Source organism: Cygnus atratus, chromosome 7 (assembly GCF_013377495.2).
Source record: "Cygnus atratus isolate AKBS03 ecotype Queensland, Australia chromosome 7, CAtr_DNAZoo_HiC_assembly, whole genome shotgun sequence".
NCBI lineage: Eukaryota > Metazoa > Chordata > Aves > Anseriformes > Anatidae > Cygnus > Cygnus atratus.
This window is the reverse complement of record NC_066368.1, coordinates 17,207,392-17,224,397: the sequence shown is the minus strand read 5'-3', so window position 1 is coordinate 17,224,397 and position 17,006 is coordinate 17,207,392. Positions and strand designations below refer to the sequence as shown.

General features: G+C 39.0%; 1 protein-coding gene across 1 annotated transcript; it reads right to left on the bottom strand.

Moving 5' to 3' along the window:
• Positions 1-6,963: 6,963 nt before the first annotated feature.
• On the bottom strand, positions 6,964-16,640 carry SLC35G1 (solute carrier family 35 member G1). Its single transcript, XM_035554570.1, is given in 4 exon segments — positions 6,964-11,337; positions 11,339-11,837; positions 12,353-12,533; positions 16,364-16,640. Coding segments are annotated over 4 exon segments (1,218 nt in total). The 3' UTR covers positions 6,964-11,076.
• Positions 16,641-17,006: the final 366 nt, after the last annotated feature.

Sequence of the window (17,006 nt, the reverse complement as noted above, 5' to 3'; positions counted from 1 at the left end):
ACCTTTTATATATATAGATATATGTTACATGTGTATGTGTACATATATATATAAAACATATAAATATATGTTTCTTCTACCTCTCCAATAACTCAGATGGCTGTCATTCGAAGTCCACAGGATGGACCAAAGCTCTATATAATTTTGACGTACACAATTCAGTGAAAGCTTGCCTCACCCTACAAGTAAATGTCGAGGCAGTGCTTTTCAGAGCCTGTTCTAATATTGAGGATGGGACATTAAGTATTATGTAATAAAGTCTAAATGTACCAGAGTTATCTTATATAAGCTTTTATATCATTTTCATGAATTAGGATAGAGTTTAAATAAAAATAACTGGCAGCTTTTGCTGTTCAATCTGGTGCAAAGCATTTTTCTGAAACCCCATACTCTGAATGTCTTCATCATGTGTTTGCTTCATATTTATCATATTCTCCTACCTGAGTGTAGTACTTTAAAGAAGGCATTTTACTCTTTCTGAGGAATGACCTTACATGTAAGGCACTTTGATCTGCTACTAATGCCCTGGTTGGTCGAATGACCGCTAATACTGCCATTACGTTAGGAAAGTGGATGTGTTTTAGGAATATGAGCATGCAAAGCTTTGGGGGAACTAACATCCTAGAAAAAGAGGCAGTACAAACACAGGGATCTGTATGGATGTTGACGAAAGTGTCTGAAGAGGACAAAACGAAGTAAAAGGAAGTAGATTGACAAGGAATTAATTACAAATAAAGGTGATTTGGAAATGAGGGAGTCCTTCATGGAGCTAGCTGAGTCCTCAGTCTCCACCGCGCAACTTGGGAACTCCATCTTACAAGGAGTTCACCTAATGCCAGCCAGTTTCCCCCTCATCACTCTGCATTTTGGAATCCCCCGTTTTGTCATGCATGGAGAGCTTCCAAACCCAGAGCATAACACACACGGTGCTCAGGAAACCAAGGCGGGTTTGCATGCACAATGCAGCGCTTGAGGAGCCCAGCCCCTCACGTGTCTTTTTCCAGTGTAGCTCCTCAGTGAGAAGGCACTGCAATTGTTTTCCTCCTTTAAAACAATCAAACTGAGGCAGATTCAAAACATGTATTTAAGCAGTTAGTTTATTGCAGCTTGGCAAAAATAAAACTGTATCAATTTTACTGAGAAAGCACACGATTGAACTATTCAGATAGCCCAGTGTGCAACCAATTACTTCTTGTTTGTTTGTTTTCTGTGGCAGCCTCGGTTGGCATTTGCTAGCACATGGGAACTCTGGACAAAATAAACATCTGACAGGTGGTATCCATCTTCTCCATCAGTGATGGAAGACTACTTTCTGTGATGTTACACTTAAGCAATCCACTTTTTAGATTAAGTTCCTGCAGCTGTGGCTGCCCCAGCAACACAGTGACACCACCTGCAGCACTTGATTGGTGCAGCAATGTATTGCAATTTCTTGGGTACTTAGGGGCATAAAAGATGCATGTGGAAACCTATTATTTGTCGATTTGGTTTCACCATACCATCTTTTTAGAAGTGCTAACAATAGAATAAAAAGTAAGAATCATATTGCGCTAAATTTAGATTTATGAAAAGCAAGTAAGTCCATTAACTGCCCAAATTGTTCTGAAAAGTCACAAAAAGCACTTGACACTTTTCTGCAATTCTGATGTAGCATTACAGTTATTAATTAATTGAAAAAGAAAATAAAGCAAGAAAAATTCTTTCAGCACTGTCATAACACCCATGTTTTATCCTGGTTGGCACTTCAATGTTTTACTGAGATGGATAAAAGACAAGTAAATAATAATCTACTGTTTTCTACAAATTCAGGTTGGCTGATTAGGTGTTGAAAATGTGAAAGTATGGGAGTACTTGTGGTTAACTTAATGGTTATTCAGAAATGAGTATGTATGACCAGGACTTTCCATCAACGTAGCCAGACAGTCAGACTGCAAAAAGTGTAATTACTATTCTGCTCATTTCTTGCAGAATTAAAAAAGGACGTGAACTTTACAATATCTATTACATCCTTCTCCGTGGATGGGGAACATTATTAAAATTACTGTAAATTCTAAAAATATGCATTTTACAATCAATGTGTGAACTTCTTGTACTATTTAAAGAAAAAAAAAAAAAATGGTTGCCTTGTTCCATTAAGTGCCACATCAGTGCATGTAATTTCATAGCTAGTCCTGAACAACTCAGATCTGTGTAATCTTAAATAGAACAGAACCTTAGTAAAGTGTTCTTTCTTCTATAATAAAAAGAAAATAAACTTCAGCTTCTGTTTTATATGCCAGCTGAGATTCCTCGCAGTAATTCTTCCACATCTGCTCTGCAGCTTTCAGGTTTATAAAAGCAGTATCTCCAAATTTCCTTTCATCAAAACAACCATACACTGTGTTTTATGGACATGTTGTTACACTGTAATGCTGGGGCACTAATTACGTCTTGAATGATATGCTAGGGCTAAGAAAATATATACATGCTGTTATTAGACAACTAATACTGAAAATCCTGAACAATCTAGCCAAAAATTCTTCAAAGCGTGGTAACACATCAACGTAAGTGCACCTGAAATTACCACAAAAACAAAATTGACAGGTAAAGATGTTAAGCAAAGAATAAAACTAAACACAAGCTCAGGACTACACCAGCAGCTTCTGAACTCTGCACACACAATGCTCCCTTACCCTGGAGGGCACAAGACCCTGCGTTCACTTCCACCTCTGACAGACAACAGGGAGCACAACTCAGAAGATGTAAGTGGCCAGTGTACTTTAGAGGAAGTTGTATGAAAGCATGGTATGGTCTCTATAAAATTCAGAGGGTCTAAAAAGATCCCTTTACCTCAAGAGAAGAACTAGGCTGCATGTTAAAAAAATGCAGCTTAATTCTGCATGCCTCTGTCAAGAAGTTCCTAATACACCAAGACTTATGTGAGGGAAATTAAATGTGAACAATGATTTTTCTTTAATTACCTATCTGGAAGATATTTTTAAGTGTACATATGAAAGAGGACATCTGTTTTCTCTCAAAAATTAATCAACAAAGACTGTAGAGAAGTGCTTTCAATCCTGAAATGAAGCTCTAAATATCCAATAACAGGAGACTAAAGGCACATTAGAAAAACATTACAAAATGTCTGTGGAAGCACAGAACTTGGAAAGACAAGTGTCCTCTAGAAAATTTTAAAGAGCTAAATCAAATTGCCAAGTATATTCCCCTTGAGGAAAACAGCATACGAGTTTGTTGAGCAAAACTCTGACGTCTAGAATGTTACAGGCTAACATAAAATAACACCCACTGCCTAGAAACCAAGGTTTCCAGGTTTCAAGAAAGGCATATTAAAGACAAAAAAAAAAAGTGTTTAACACTAGCTTTCCTACTTTCTTCCATTCTAATCCTGGGATAAGAGTTGTAATCTGAAGTAAGCAACACACTGTCAAGGGTATTCTTATATAATCAGAAGAGAACGAACTGTTCCTTTTCTTCCCTAAATCTGTACTCAGTGAGACAGACGGGGCTCATCACGAGGGCTTTGCTACAGAGAGCTGCCACTGAAAGAACAAAGATTTTCCCTGACTTTTCCTTTCCCTTCTTTCTCCCCACAACCCTTCCTAGTGAAGATGAGACAGGGCAGGCTAAAGGTATGTGTGTCAGAATGATGTACAATAGAAACTTGCATTAATATTTGACAGTTCTGTTGATGCAGGAAATATGGTTAATCCTTAATTCCTACAGTTTCCTTATCTTAAAAAAAAAAAAAAAAAAAGGTACATTTCATACCCGCCTTCCCTAAAAATACAACATAGCCTAAATGCGCTAATAACATCATAAATTGCAATCAGCTACCTATTTCTTTCAGATTAAGAACTAATGAATTGCAGGGGAAATACAACTGTGTGGTTCCTGCAAGGGAAGCAGAATAGTGAGATGAACGACATGAGCAAACCAGGCTTCTGGGACAGGAAAGCCTACCTTGCTATTTGTAACACTCCCACGGGAGATTTTGGATTGTAGCATTTCTTTGTCATTCCCCGTTTTTAATAATGAAGAAATGTTTTGCCATATGGCAAGAGTGAAGAACGTCAGCTAAGTGTTTTCATATGGACTTCCTACATACATTACTACAAATAGCAGAAAGCAGAATCTCATTCACACCACATAAAGATGTTTAATGAAGAAATTGAATACATCTATTACAAGGCACTGGTTGGCATAAAATATTTCTGGTAGAGTGAAAGCAGTACACAATCAAGATTACTTTTGAAAAGTATACCACTTTTTCTTCCACTTCCTGATCAGAACATGATAGTGGCTGAACAGCTTTCACAGTAATGTAAAGGAACATTTGTTTTAAGAAATAAATTACAAATGGGAAAGTATAAAATAAACATTAGTATCTGACTCACACTGCACTTTATATGAAAGAAAAGGGATTTGCCACATAGCCTTTCCAAGTTATATAAAAAAAAAAATCTCTCCTTTAACGTCCTTAGCTTCCCCAAAACTTTACAGTACTTCCTATTAAATAGAACACCTACTAGTGCCAGCTAACCCCAGCAAAAAATCCGCCGGCTAACCTTTCACTGGAAAGCAGATTGACGAGTATTTTTCCTAGCTCAGAGCAGTTAAATGTATCGCCTCCTCTCTTCCTAATATTTCCCTGCCTTTAATTAAACTGAAGTTGGAACAATTGCTCCTGAACTCAAGTACGCTTCAAGCATTGTGCTGCTGTGCTCAAAAGCTTGCCTGACTTTTCCATTCCATCAGTGGGTCTGACAAAGAGACTCATCCAGCAGACCTGGTCCTGTCTGTCCTCCTGTGCCACAGCCACCAGCGTAGCAGCTCCTGGAGAACCCTGACATTGGAAACATCTGGGAGTGGGGCCCTGGGTATTAGGAGCAAAGAGATGCACATGCTCTGCTTGAGCACCCACACCAGAGAATCTGCTTGGGAACCTCGTAGGTGTCACTCCCCGTCCCCCCAGTAAAAGTCATGGCCAAACAGGCAATGTTTCTGCATCCCCCCTGAACAGGAGAAAAACAGAGCAGTAGATACAACATGCTTGTCAACTGCTCAGACAGCATACCTGCTCTACTTTCATCCAAAACTAGAATTATTCTAAACTCAGCCTAACCCATCAAACATTACTCCCAAAAAATTTCAGTGGGAGAATGTACTAGTCCCCTACCCTCCTTTTTTATTTTTTTAAGAACACTTAGGACATACATTAGATATACAGATAGTACAATACTCAGAAAAATACAATATTAGTAATGATATTTACTTAACATTGTGTACATCACACTGCATGGAAACTTTTATTGTCTAAAATTGTGGGTTTGAGTTTTTAACATGATTTAATCTTAGGCGCTAAGGAATAAATTAAGAAATAGAGCCCCACCTACTGACAGAACAGCCACAATACCCAGGAAAAAATTAACTTGATACTTGCAGGCCAGAAAACATGAGTTTTCTTTCCAACTGCCTTTCATACAGACCCCAGAATCGCTTTATACCAGCAGGGCAATAACTGAAATTTCTCATTTTCCCTTTGCTCAATATTTAAGCTCAGATGACAGAGTAGTTTCTTATTATCCTTCCCAGAAATTACTCCTACTTTACAGAATAACATAGGAACTTTAATGCATAGCGTCAGAAAATAAAATTCAATACAAACTTAATTGAGAAAACAGAAGAACCAACTGGAACCTATTTCAACGGTCAATCTGTATATTTTATCTCATTTCTTACCTCCTTCTAAGGCTTCTAAGAATGCTTTATTTAGTCTATAAAGAGACGCCTGAGTTATCCTCGAAATATTTTGTAACTTCAGCAAAAGTTTGTTTTCCAAGCAATAATTGGGATCCTCTCTCATGGAATGCGTAGACATAATTCTAGAATTTTGTTCTAAGAGTCTTGCTCCAAAAGTCTCAGTATTTCATAATAGCCCTCATCACTTAATGGGGTATGTGACTATCAGGTTGCAAATATGGAAGGTTTTTAAATGTTGTCTATTGAAAACTCTTTTTCCTCCTTTCCCTTGAAACTTGAATTTCTATATAGTATATATATAATTGACCCCCAAGAGAAAATTGCAGAGCTTCTCCATAAAATCCTTTCACAAGCAGTCTTCTGCTTACTCCTGCTACAGTAAGCCCTCATGGAAGTCTATTGCTGTTCCTTTACAGCCCAAGAAACAAATGGTGTCAAGTCATCCTACAGTGAGTTAATTTTGAGTATATATAGTGAAGAAGAGGGTGCTGGCTGGACAGACAATTACTACTAGTAATTCCCCATTATGGAACTTGACTTCCTTCTTCTATTTTCCCCTCTATAATGCCAAGTCACACACAGAAATAAAGATTCATTACATGGACAAATCTCTCAAGCAGGCAAATACCTTTGTGCAGATCTGCTATCTTCTGCTCTTATACAACCAGACACTATTGTAGGGGGAATCTGTTATAACAAAAATGAAAAGAAAAAAAAACTATAATCTTTTTGTCATGTTTAACAATGGTGGCTATTTTGCAAACAAGATAATCAGTTTTTCTTCTGCTTTTTCCTCCTTGGTGAGAAGTTAATTATTGAAATAGTAGACAATGGGAAGTACCGGGATGCATTAAGTATTACCACTTGATGGAAGGGACGAGACTTGAATTCAAATCAAGATGCGTATGAAGGAAGAAAAAAAAATAAACTGCCACTTGAACACAGGAAAATACAACTTTACTGACCCATCCATGTCAGTTTTTCCAGTTAAGATATTACTGTATGGAGAAAGCTGATGGAGCTTCTTTTTGTCTACAGCTTGTTTTTAAGGCATTAACAGTGACACAGCATGCTAACAAGTAGTAGCAGGATTTGATGGGTATGTTCATACTTAATAGGGACTCCTTCATTAACAGTTCTTTCACAAAGCTTTTACGATCACTACATTCAAGTATGTTCTACTAATCAATGCAAAGCCAGAGATTAATTCAAGTTCATTTTATTAGCAATGATGAATATAAATCTCATATGAAAATATTCTTGACATTTTGATATGTAAGAAGTATCTATAAAAATATACTACTACATAAAGTCAGTAAATTCTACAAAACATATCATTTAACATATATTTAACAAAATATAGGACGCAGTAAAAATCTGTTAATTAATGCTGAGGGTATTTATACCTCATTTTTGTCAAATGACAGTTCACATAAAATATGAAATTGCTCATTCTGATATACAGAAGTGTTACCATCATCAATTTACAGAAACGTGTATGTTTTGTCCCAAAGTTACCTGCATCTGCAGGAACATAAAGCCACAACTTTTCTTTGGATGGACAGGCAGTTATGACCATGAAAACATTCTATTGGTAACTGAAAAGCCCTGCTCAAGTCAGTGTTGAACATCTGTCAGCATTATGAACCCTGAATACACACACAGACAGAGATCATGCTTCTACTGTCCTTGTGCAATCGATGACAGATGAGCCTACAATGGTTAACAGAGAACTGGAAAACAGATTCTTCATGGTTAATTACTGCCAATTAGCAAGGAAATAACTTTTTAGGAGGCTGTCTCTTTAGAAATAAACTTTCCTCCAAGAGACAGCTCCTGAACAGAGCTCTTCAAGGAAGAGAAAATTAGGGCAGTAAGGGTGTTTTTATACTAAATGATGGTCAAATATGTGTTACCCATCTTATCGTTATTGATTACAGGAAGATCCACCTTAGAACAGCTTTTGGAATGGGCAAAGAGCCTAGTTTCAGAAGAAAGATGGCACATTGAATTAGTTATTTCACCAATGCTGTTATGCTGAGGTTGCTTCATGTCTGGTGTTTGACAAATGCAAGAAATCCATTTTAATGCACTTGTCCACACAATGAACTTGTCATATTCTTAGTGTACAAATACCTTGAGGGCTTTTAGAGCATACCTTGACAACCAGCTTAACCTGAAACTGGCTGCTGCACAGTGACAGTACACAGCTTTTTCAGCTACCAGCTTTGTATAAGAGTCAGGTACATAAGGCTTTAAGGCTATAAAGTCTCACTGAAGACAACAGATGATTACAGTGATTTGCATAGTAAAGAACATAAAAAACATGCTTGTGATTAATCAGTAACAACTAAATCTTTTAACACTGTGTTTATGTGCAAAAAAACGGTATTTACTTATTTCTATATTCAAGATCCACTGAAATCAGTATGTTGAATTAATTAAGTTGTAATTCCAGAGTAACTTTATAGAACAGCAGTTACAATGCAACAATATTCCATCTTATTACAAAGGAAAAGCTTCCTATTAGGAAAGCACATTTATTGAACTTAAATACTGTAAAGATCGTAAGACAGAGGTGAGGAACATTAGTAATATATTTCTGACATAAAGCTTAGAAAAAAGTAACATTTGACCCTGAGGAATTTGCTGTATGAAAACCGGGAAAAAAAATACATCAGAAGAAAGGAAAAAAGAGGAAAAGTGATCTGAAATAATCAAGGCTCAGCCAATTTCATTTCAGATTCTCAAACAGTAAGCTTGGGGCAGGGAAGGGAAGAACAGAATTTGACCATCTTACTAGGCATTGTAAAAAACACCAAACCTCCAATTACTTTTAAAAAAAAAAAGAAAAATCCTTGCCCTTTTGCATAATTTCATTCTATTCAGGGCTACCAACTCAAGAAAAAGAATTACCAGTTACTATGCCAAGTTGCTGACTTTAGGTCAGCTTATTTTCTGCACTTACATATATGCCTAGTGCAAGAAAATAGTCCTTTCTTCAGTAGCGTGTTCTCAACCATGTGTAAATAAGATTCGTAACTATTGAAATCACATAAGCTAAAGATTTTTCAATATAAGCTTATTTTTATTCTGTACTGACAACGTAGCATTCACACACCACAATTTAAACTACTGGCTAACTCCCCTTCTTGGTGTTTTGACATAATGATCAAGTTCAGGACACTCTGGCTTTGCCCTCTCCAACAACCCTACAAAAAAGTTACTCAACTGCAGCAGCTCACCACATAACCACAAGCACCAAACCAATGGGAGGAACCAAGACTAGCTGACAACTCAAATTTACATCAATACGAACTGCTTTGGAACTGCACCCTTATGAGTGTTAACTTATAAACACATGTACATAAACATGAAGTGAAGCAGTAAAAAAAAAAAATGCAGTCTATTTTCTGTTCCTCCCTTGAAAGGTGTTACTCAATGGCAGCGATGGCTGAGCAGCAGAAGAAAGAATCCCAGTCTACAATTTCAAGTATTAAGTAAAATGAGGGCCAAAATGGAAGTTTTACTATTAGACCATGTTTTAAAAAGATGTGAAAGCAAGTTTCGTACTATTCTTGACCATGTAAGGAGTAGCTGAACTTCAGCTGTCAGGAGAAGCAGAGATCAGACAGCCATACACAGAAACTGATTTGATCACGAGGATGGAATCTGCTTGTGTCCATAAACATACATAGATTCAGGGTGATGGTTTAAGTACAGAATCTTGCACAAAGATAGCTCCTCTTATCTAAATACATCCCAAAGTACCATACATGTTCCAGTTCTTCAGGACTTAACTCCCCTAGAGCTGCTCTGCCAGGATGCAATGTTTATTGGCCACAACATGCTCCTTTAGAAGACATGAGAGTGCGTAAATAAGTATCTGAAAGGCCTTGCGATGCAAAGGATCAAATAAAGATCCAACTTAAATTTTTCTTTAAGGACTACTGAAACATGACTCAACAATACACAAGAATTCATTTGGGAAAACACCCCTACCTTACACTAAACATGTATTCCTTCTCAAACAGGAGGGACATTGAGATCAATAACAAGCTTTTTTCCTTAGTATTTGTCACTATCATGATAAAAGCTATCAAAATGAAAAGCTGCGTAAGAGAAATGACTAAATGCAGATTTAAAAAGGCCAGCTGGAGAAATAGGGCTGAAGCTGCCTTCTAGAACTGCCTGATGCAATGTGCAGCAGATCCATATGCATAGCTCCACCCTCCCACCAAGCTCTCCTCAAACCTGTTCTATAAAACCTTTGCTACAACCTTGGCTAATCTGCATTTTCTGTGAGACCTCAATTTGTCTGCATTCTCTTGTAAACTCTCATGAAACAGGAGGATTTACATTAAAGCATTTACCTAACTTTATGAAGGCCAAGAAAAACTTGGCGTCATAAAGAATTTTTGTACAGAATAATTTATACAAATCAGTCTTAGCATTTAAAATAACCTATATTAAATATCTAAAAAATATAATCTTTTGCATAGAATAAAGAAAAGTGCAGCTACAGCATAACATTCCATACCACAAGAAATTACTCATTTACCAGTGGTATATAGCTAACTGCTGTCTCTCCCGAGACTGCAGCAGCTAAAGTCATATTTACTGAGAACATTATATTAAAAGAGAGAGATTACATTGTTTCATTGTCTGTAAAGCAGGTATAAACTTTTTTTTTAAAAAAAGCAAATCTGAAAAATTAAGTTTCGAAAATTATTTACGTTGACATGACTTGGAAAGATTAAATATCCTTTGTTCTTTTAGAATTACATTAAATAAATCCCTATATATTTGGTTTCTGTTTTGTGAAAATAAATTACAAAGTTTGTAAGAGTGCAAGCTTTATCTGTTCTAAAAAAGTTGACCGTTTTTAGGATTAAAATTCTTTATTTCCTTCTAACTTCTTTGCATTGCAATCCCTCTGGTAATCAAGCACAGGATAGTACCAAATAAGCTTTGGAGAATTCTATTTCCACAGCTCAGAATAGAGAAAGGATCTAAAAAGTGGAGAAGTAGGTATATGAAGTTTAGGAAAATAAAAGCCCAGCAACTGTTGTCCAGTTTAGATGGAAAGCAAGCAACCTTTAATATTTTCCTACTTCACATATTTGCATGTCTAAATATAAGAAAAAAGCATATACCTAATCAGTTGTTAAAGCATTTCCTTTTTTGTTTTAAAAAAATCAACTTTTATTGGGTATAGTTTGATACTATAGTTTCATGAAATATTTAAAATAAATAAAAATAAATATTTTATATATTCCAAGATTGCTAATTTCTGTAATGAAAGTGTCTGTGTAGTTAGATTTCATTTTGTTTAGCTTTTTTTGAGCTTTGCTGCCACTTACGAATGGCAGTTCCAGAACTACTAGCTACTACGCAAAGAGCACCACCCACAGTCCACCAAGTTGGTAGATGATTGAGAAAAAGAATCTGTAAAATAAAAGCAAACACCACATCCATTGTTTTCATTATGGCTACGGGTCCAGCTTTCTCTATCTGTAATGCTTTTGTGAGAAATATCTGACCCCCTAATCCTAATAAGCCTATCAATATTAGAAAAAACTCTGTCTTTACCACAATATGGTAAACGCCATTCATTCATAACAAACAGTGCTATAACACATCCAATTAAGCCAATGACTGCATAATACCAAATTGACAAAAAATAATGCACAGATTTTCCCACCTTTCTGAGTATAACAAAGGTTGAAGCTGATGACACTGTGCTTGCAATTGCTGCAATAGTTCCTTTAAGATGATCTGCGTAACTTCCTTCAATCCCCGTAACGTTCGAACCAAACAGAAATGGTGGTCTGGCAATAAGAACCACTCCAGTGATTGTGAAGAGGGTAAACAGAAGATCCCAAATACTGTATTTCTCTTTGAGAAAGATCCATGCCAGCAACGATGTAAAAACAGGACTGCTAAAAGTTATAACTGTGGCATCAGCTAGAGGCATTACTTGAAAAGCATAGTAGAGAAGAATCATTGCACTAGAGCCAAGGAGTCCTCGGAAGAAAAGAAAAATTCTTTTACCTTTTGGTCCCAAAAACCCTGTTCTGAAAATTAAGAAAAACAAAAGTGTCACATTAATGTCACTGGCTTGCTTATTTCATGACCAACATCCATTTAGATTTAAATGTACAAAACTTCCCGAATGAGGGACATATCTCAAACATCAAAATACTGTTAAATGTTTGATCACAGAGCTGTTTACTTCCATCACCACATGCCAATCACATTTAGTGTCAGGAACCTATTCTAGTATTAATTTTGTGCTTGCAAAATAACCCCAAAATTATCTACAAATTATCTCCTATTTTTAAAAACACTTCTACAGGGTTTATATTAGATGTATTGGTCTTCCATGAAGTAATTTTTACAATTCAGGGAGTGAAAGATTTTCAGTTTTCTGAATTGAAATAAGAAACTATCAATTAATCCAAAACAACGCAGTTAAGCATACAAAGTCAGAATTATAATAATATCACAATCTGATTTAAGATCCAAATTATTGAATGATAGTTCCAATATCTACTTTTAAGAAATAAATTTATATTTTTTCTACACTTACTTGTAGTATATTAAACCAGGAAGAACAAATGCCATTTGGAAAATGCATCGAAATGCACTCACTTCCACTGAATGTACATCTTCTATCTTTTTAAGGAATAAAGAGGCCACTGAGAAAAGGAAGGCAGACAGTAAGGTATAAAAGAGACCGAGTCCTGGACAGGCAGCTTTCTTCTTTGTTCCTGCAACAGATAAAACTCCAGTTAGTAATGATCTGTCCAGCTATCAGTGGATTTTTTTTTTACATGTCTTTACATACTGTAGTGCCGTGTACATTTGTAGCCATTCTTGCAGTACACAAAGAGGTAAGCAGAAGAAACAAGTGCAAATACCACATTTATTTACCAGCCCTACCTTGAAAATATATTCCACTAATCACCACAGCCCTCCTTTTTTCCTTAAAACTGGAGACAAAAGATGAACTCTAAAACACTCTGGATACAAAACCATTCCTACATTTCTCATAGTCCTGTGTCAGTTAGCAGGCTTCTTTGAGGCATGACTGCACTTCGGGATATCCATTATAGGACTAGTTGTGTGATTCTGACTGCAGCCAATGGTCACTGAATGAAACTGACTGCAAAATGGCCCATGGTCACATTATGAAATACAAAAACTCATTAACAGGGCATTACTGGATTATTGAATAAGTTAATTAAGGTTCCTAAGCAACAATCCAGTTTCCTTTCTCACACACGCGTACATGTAAAAACTGCGTAAAGAATCACACTTCTGTTATACCTCACACATATTTTACAGCTAGATGACCCTAAATTTGATCTAGAACTACAGGAGTTTTAGATTCTTTCAAGAATCTAGATATTATATAAGATATTATATAGATATATAGATTATATACATAGATATATATATATCGATATATAGATTATATAGATATTATATAAGATATTATCTAAATTTTTTATTCAAATAAATATCAAGCATACATTTTTAAACCAGAAGAAATGAAGGTGTTTAGCTTTCAAACACCGTCGGCCTCCTACAGAGCGCTGATAATTATAAAACTTCCATGAAGACCTTAGCTTCACCTTTGATTACACTTATCTATCAGAATTCCTCCTCCCGAAGCAGTTCCTAAGTCTAATGGCTTCTATTCAAGCTTGCCTCAGGCCTACTTCACTTCAGTGACATACTCTTCCTCGTTCCACCCATCTTCTCCACCCTCTACTATAAAAAGAAAATAGAAAAAGTGAAAGTAAACAGAGAGAGTGAGCCTCTGCTGACCTCACTGCTGTCTCCAAAGAAACCAGCATTTTTTTTCCCCAATATTACTTTGCTGCACAAGAGGAACAGTCCTGCCACCAAACCCAGAGGTGAACGCCATGGATAAGAGAACCTCTCTCAAGATTAGAGCGGGATGTTACCTCACTATCTTTTTTCTTTGTGTCTGCTTAAAATGTCGGGGGTTGCCCTTTCTTCTACAACACCCTCTAAAGATAACACCAAACTCCACATCCACAAAGCGGTGTTTTGATAAAAGGATGCCTCATCTCACACAGCACGGCAGCCACAGAGCCTCATGGATCCCTTGAAGCATTATCAGCAGGGCACTGCTGTGAGTTGCTTAGCAACTACATATGGTTTTGAGGGTTGTTTTTTGTTTTGTATTTTGTTAATTAACAGAACTTGTCACAAACCATTTCGATCCTCCCTGAGATCAGCACTCAAGACTGAGGGCCTGTTTCTTACTGCCTAAGAGCTGTAACTGTGGGCTGACACATTCGGTACAGCATTGATTCCTGCTTTAACAGTTCTAAAGACCCAGGCTTTACAACTGCAAACAGGATTTAAAATAGGCATAAGGCCTACTTTTCAAGAAATATAACCACACGACAGCTGAAAATGAATGGCAGTTTCTACTAGATAGAAATACTTCTATTTAGTAACAGTCACTCACATAAAAGGAACTATTAAAATTGCCACTAACCAACACAGGTCGTGGACGTCTACCAACTATCAAACAGAGCAGATTTTTAAAATGTTCATGAATTACATAACGTCCTAATCCATGCAGTCATGCAAAAGAAATATAAAATCAACAAAGTCGCTAATATTAAAGCAAGGGGAATCAGACTGGCCAATGACCAAAATGGGAAATCCAAATGCAGGCTGGCTTACGGGAGAACACAGCACAAACAGAGCTATTATCTTATTTCAGGCACGATAGCTTGCCTGATTACTACAGAATGAAGCCAATCTAAATAATGGAAGCGTTGAAATGGAAAACCAGTCAAATTACAGCATAGCAAGCTAAAAGGATCTTACACCCAGAATTAAGCTTTGGATTAAAAGAAAAACCAAAAGGAATTCATTTCTGTAAGCTACCCAATACACCTAACCTACCAGAAAGGGTATCTTGTAATACTAGAATTTAAACCATCGTTTCACATTGCCAAAGCACATGCTCAACACAATGAGAGTTTTATTTCCTTTTAAAAATAAAATGGTGCAAGTTCTTCCACCAAAAACAAGAACAGCAGTTCTAAAGTACTTATTTCAAAACATGTTCTAAGACAAAGTTCGGTTAAGATAACATTCCCACCCCACAGAATGCTAGGCCTCCAAACTCTAATCCCATGCCATCAAGACAGCCAAGCACTCACACTTTTAATAAAAAAGTGTTGCTGTCTGAAAATAAAAAGCTTCAATTAGTACCCATCCTCTCTTCTGAGCGGCTATACATTTGAGACTTGGCATTCCAGTTTCATTCCCTGGCTATCTCCATGCATAAGGCTTTCAAACGATCTTCCACTCCTGTTTCAAGTCCTAGTCAAATGCCTCCCACTGCATGCAATCACCTGTGCAAATTCTCTTTGCATTTTAATGCCATGCTTTCCAACATCTTTTATACTTGAAAAATATATATTGCAAAAAAAACCAACACCTATTACATACACGCACACCTTAAGAGCGGTAGCAGAGACTGGCCACGTGGAAAGAGGTCAGTGAGAACTTGATTCTCCCAGATCTTCAGAAAAGCCAGGAGGAAGGTGATCTGTTCTTCACACAAGAAGGACCAGAACAGTTCTCTCAGACCACAAGAAAGCACCAGGGGCACAACAGCCTGCTTATGAACTAACCACGGTCATGCAGACAAGATCCAGGCATGAGTCATAAAGTTCAGCCATTGACTCAACATTTTGCTAGACAGATTACACACAAAAAAAAAGTTCTTCTTTGGCAAATAACTGCAAGTTTCTTGGGATTTCAAATATTGTTTTTTTCCAAGCTTTGCCTCAGTACTAATGTAAACTTCACTGGTCTGCCATCCCTTTTGGCCTCTCCATAGCTCCCTGTTTAACAAGCATTGCCATTCTATACATTTTCTACTGGAAAGTTAATTATAGTCCATATTTAATATGAACTATTCCCCAATGTAGTTGCTTAAAAATTAAGCATGCTTAAGTACTTCAGATGACTTAAAATTATTTTAAGCTAGCATTTATGTTTTAAATGGAAGCCACAATGAGCCTACAAAAACATGCTGTTGCATATTTTGCACTAAAGCTACGGCTTCATCAATTCAAAATAACAGCGTAAAGTGAGAGACTGATATAGAGAAGAAGAATACAGTCACACAAAAGTACCGTAAGAATTACCAGGGAAGTCACTGCTGTAAGCAGAGTCCCTCCCGGTTACTTTCAGGAGGGAAGCGATGTCCCTTCTCAAAACACGTACAGCGCCGCAAGCTGAGCCTGTCAGCTTGGATTCACCCCAAATCAGCCTCACTTCACAAGAAGAGGCGAACCCCAACACCTGTATTAGCCCCGGAGCGGCAGGCAGCGGGAAGAGGAGGAAGAGGGCGAGGCCGAAGGCGCTCACCCCGTGCCCCGCGACGCCGCCGGTGCGGTGCGGTGCGGTGCGAGCCGGGGCCCCCGGGGCCGCTTCCTCTTCCTCCGTCCCGGCGGCAATGTCACCCCGCGGGCGGGCAGCCCCGCCGGGAGGGCGCTGCCCCCCTGCTACCAGCCCCAGACCCTGCCGCCCTCCTCACCGGGTGTCTCGCAGCAGCGCGGCCAGGCCGAGCCCGAGCAACAGCCGCAAACGCGGCGCTCTTCGGCGCCCGCCGCCTCCATGCCGGGTGCCGGGTGCAGGCAGGGCTGCCCCGTGCCCGCATCGTCCTCCAGCCCCGGCGGCGCCTCCAACTCCTCGTCTGTCCCAGCCGGGACAACAGCAGCCTCGCCGGCCTGAGACAGCACCATGAGGACGCCGGGCTGCGTGCGATGCCGCCGGCTCCTCGCAAGCCGGCAGGCACCTGGCTTGGTGCGCATGCGGTGCCGCCGCCCAGCACCGCCCGGCTCCCTCCCCCGGTCGGGGCGGCAGCGCCGTGCTCTTTTGGGGCGGGGGATTAGGGCCGAACCGCAGCTGGTTCCCCCGGGGCGCCGGTTCTTGTCCCCGTCCCACGGCGGGCACCTGCCCGCGGGGCGGCGGGAGCCAAACCCATTCAGGGCAGGCGGGATGGCGCCGCCGGCTCTGCCCCGCGGTTCCCTCGGACAGCGGTGGCCGCCTGAGGGGGACCCGGAGGGCCGTGCCCGGGCGGGCGGCCGGGGCTCGGCTCGGCGGAGCGAGGCCGCGGCGCCTCGGGAGGGGGAGCCCGCATCGCGCCGGAGAGAGCGGCGGGGCCGCCCCCCGCCAGG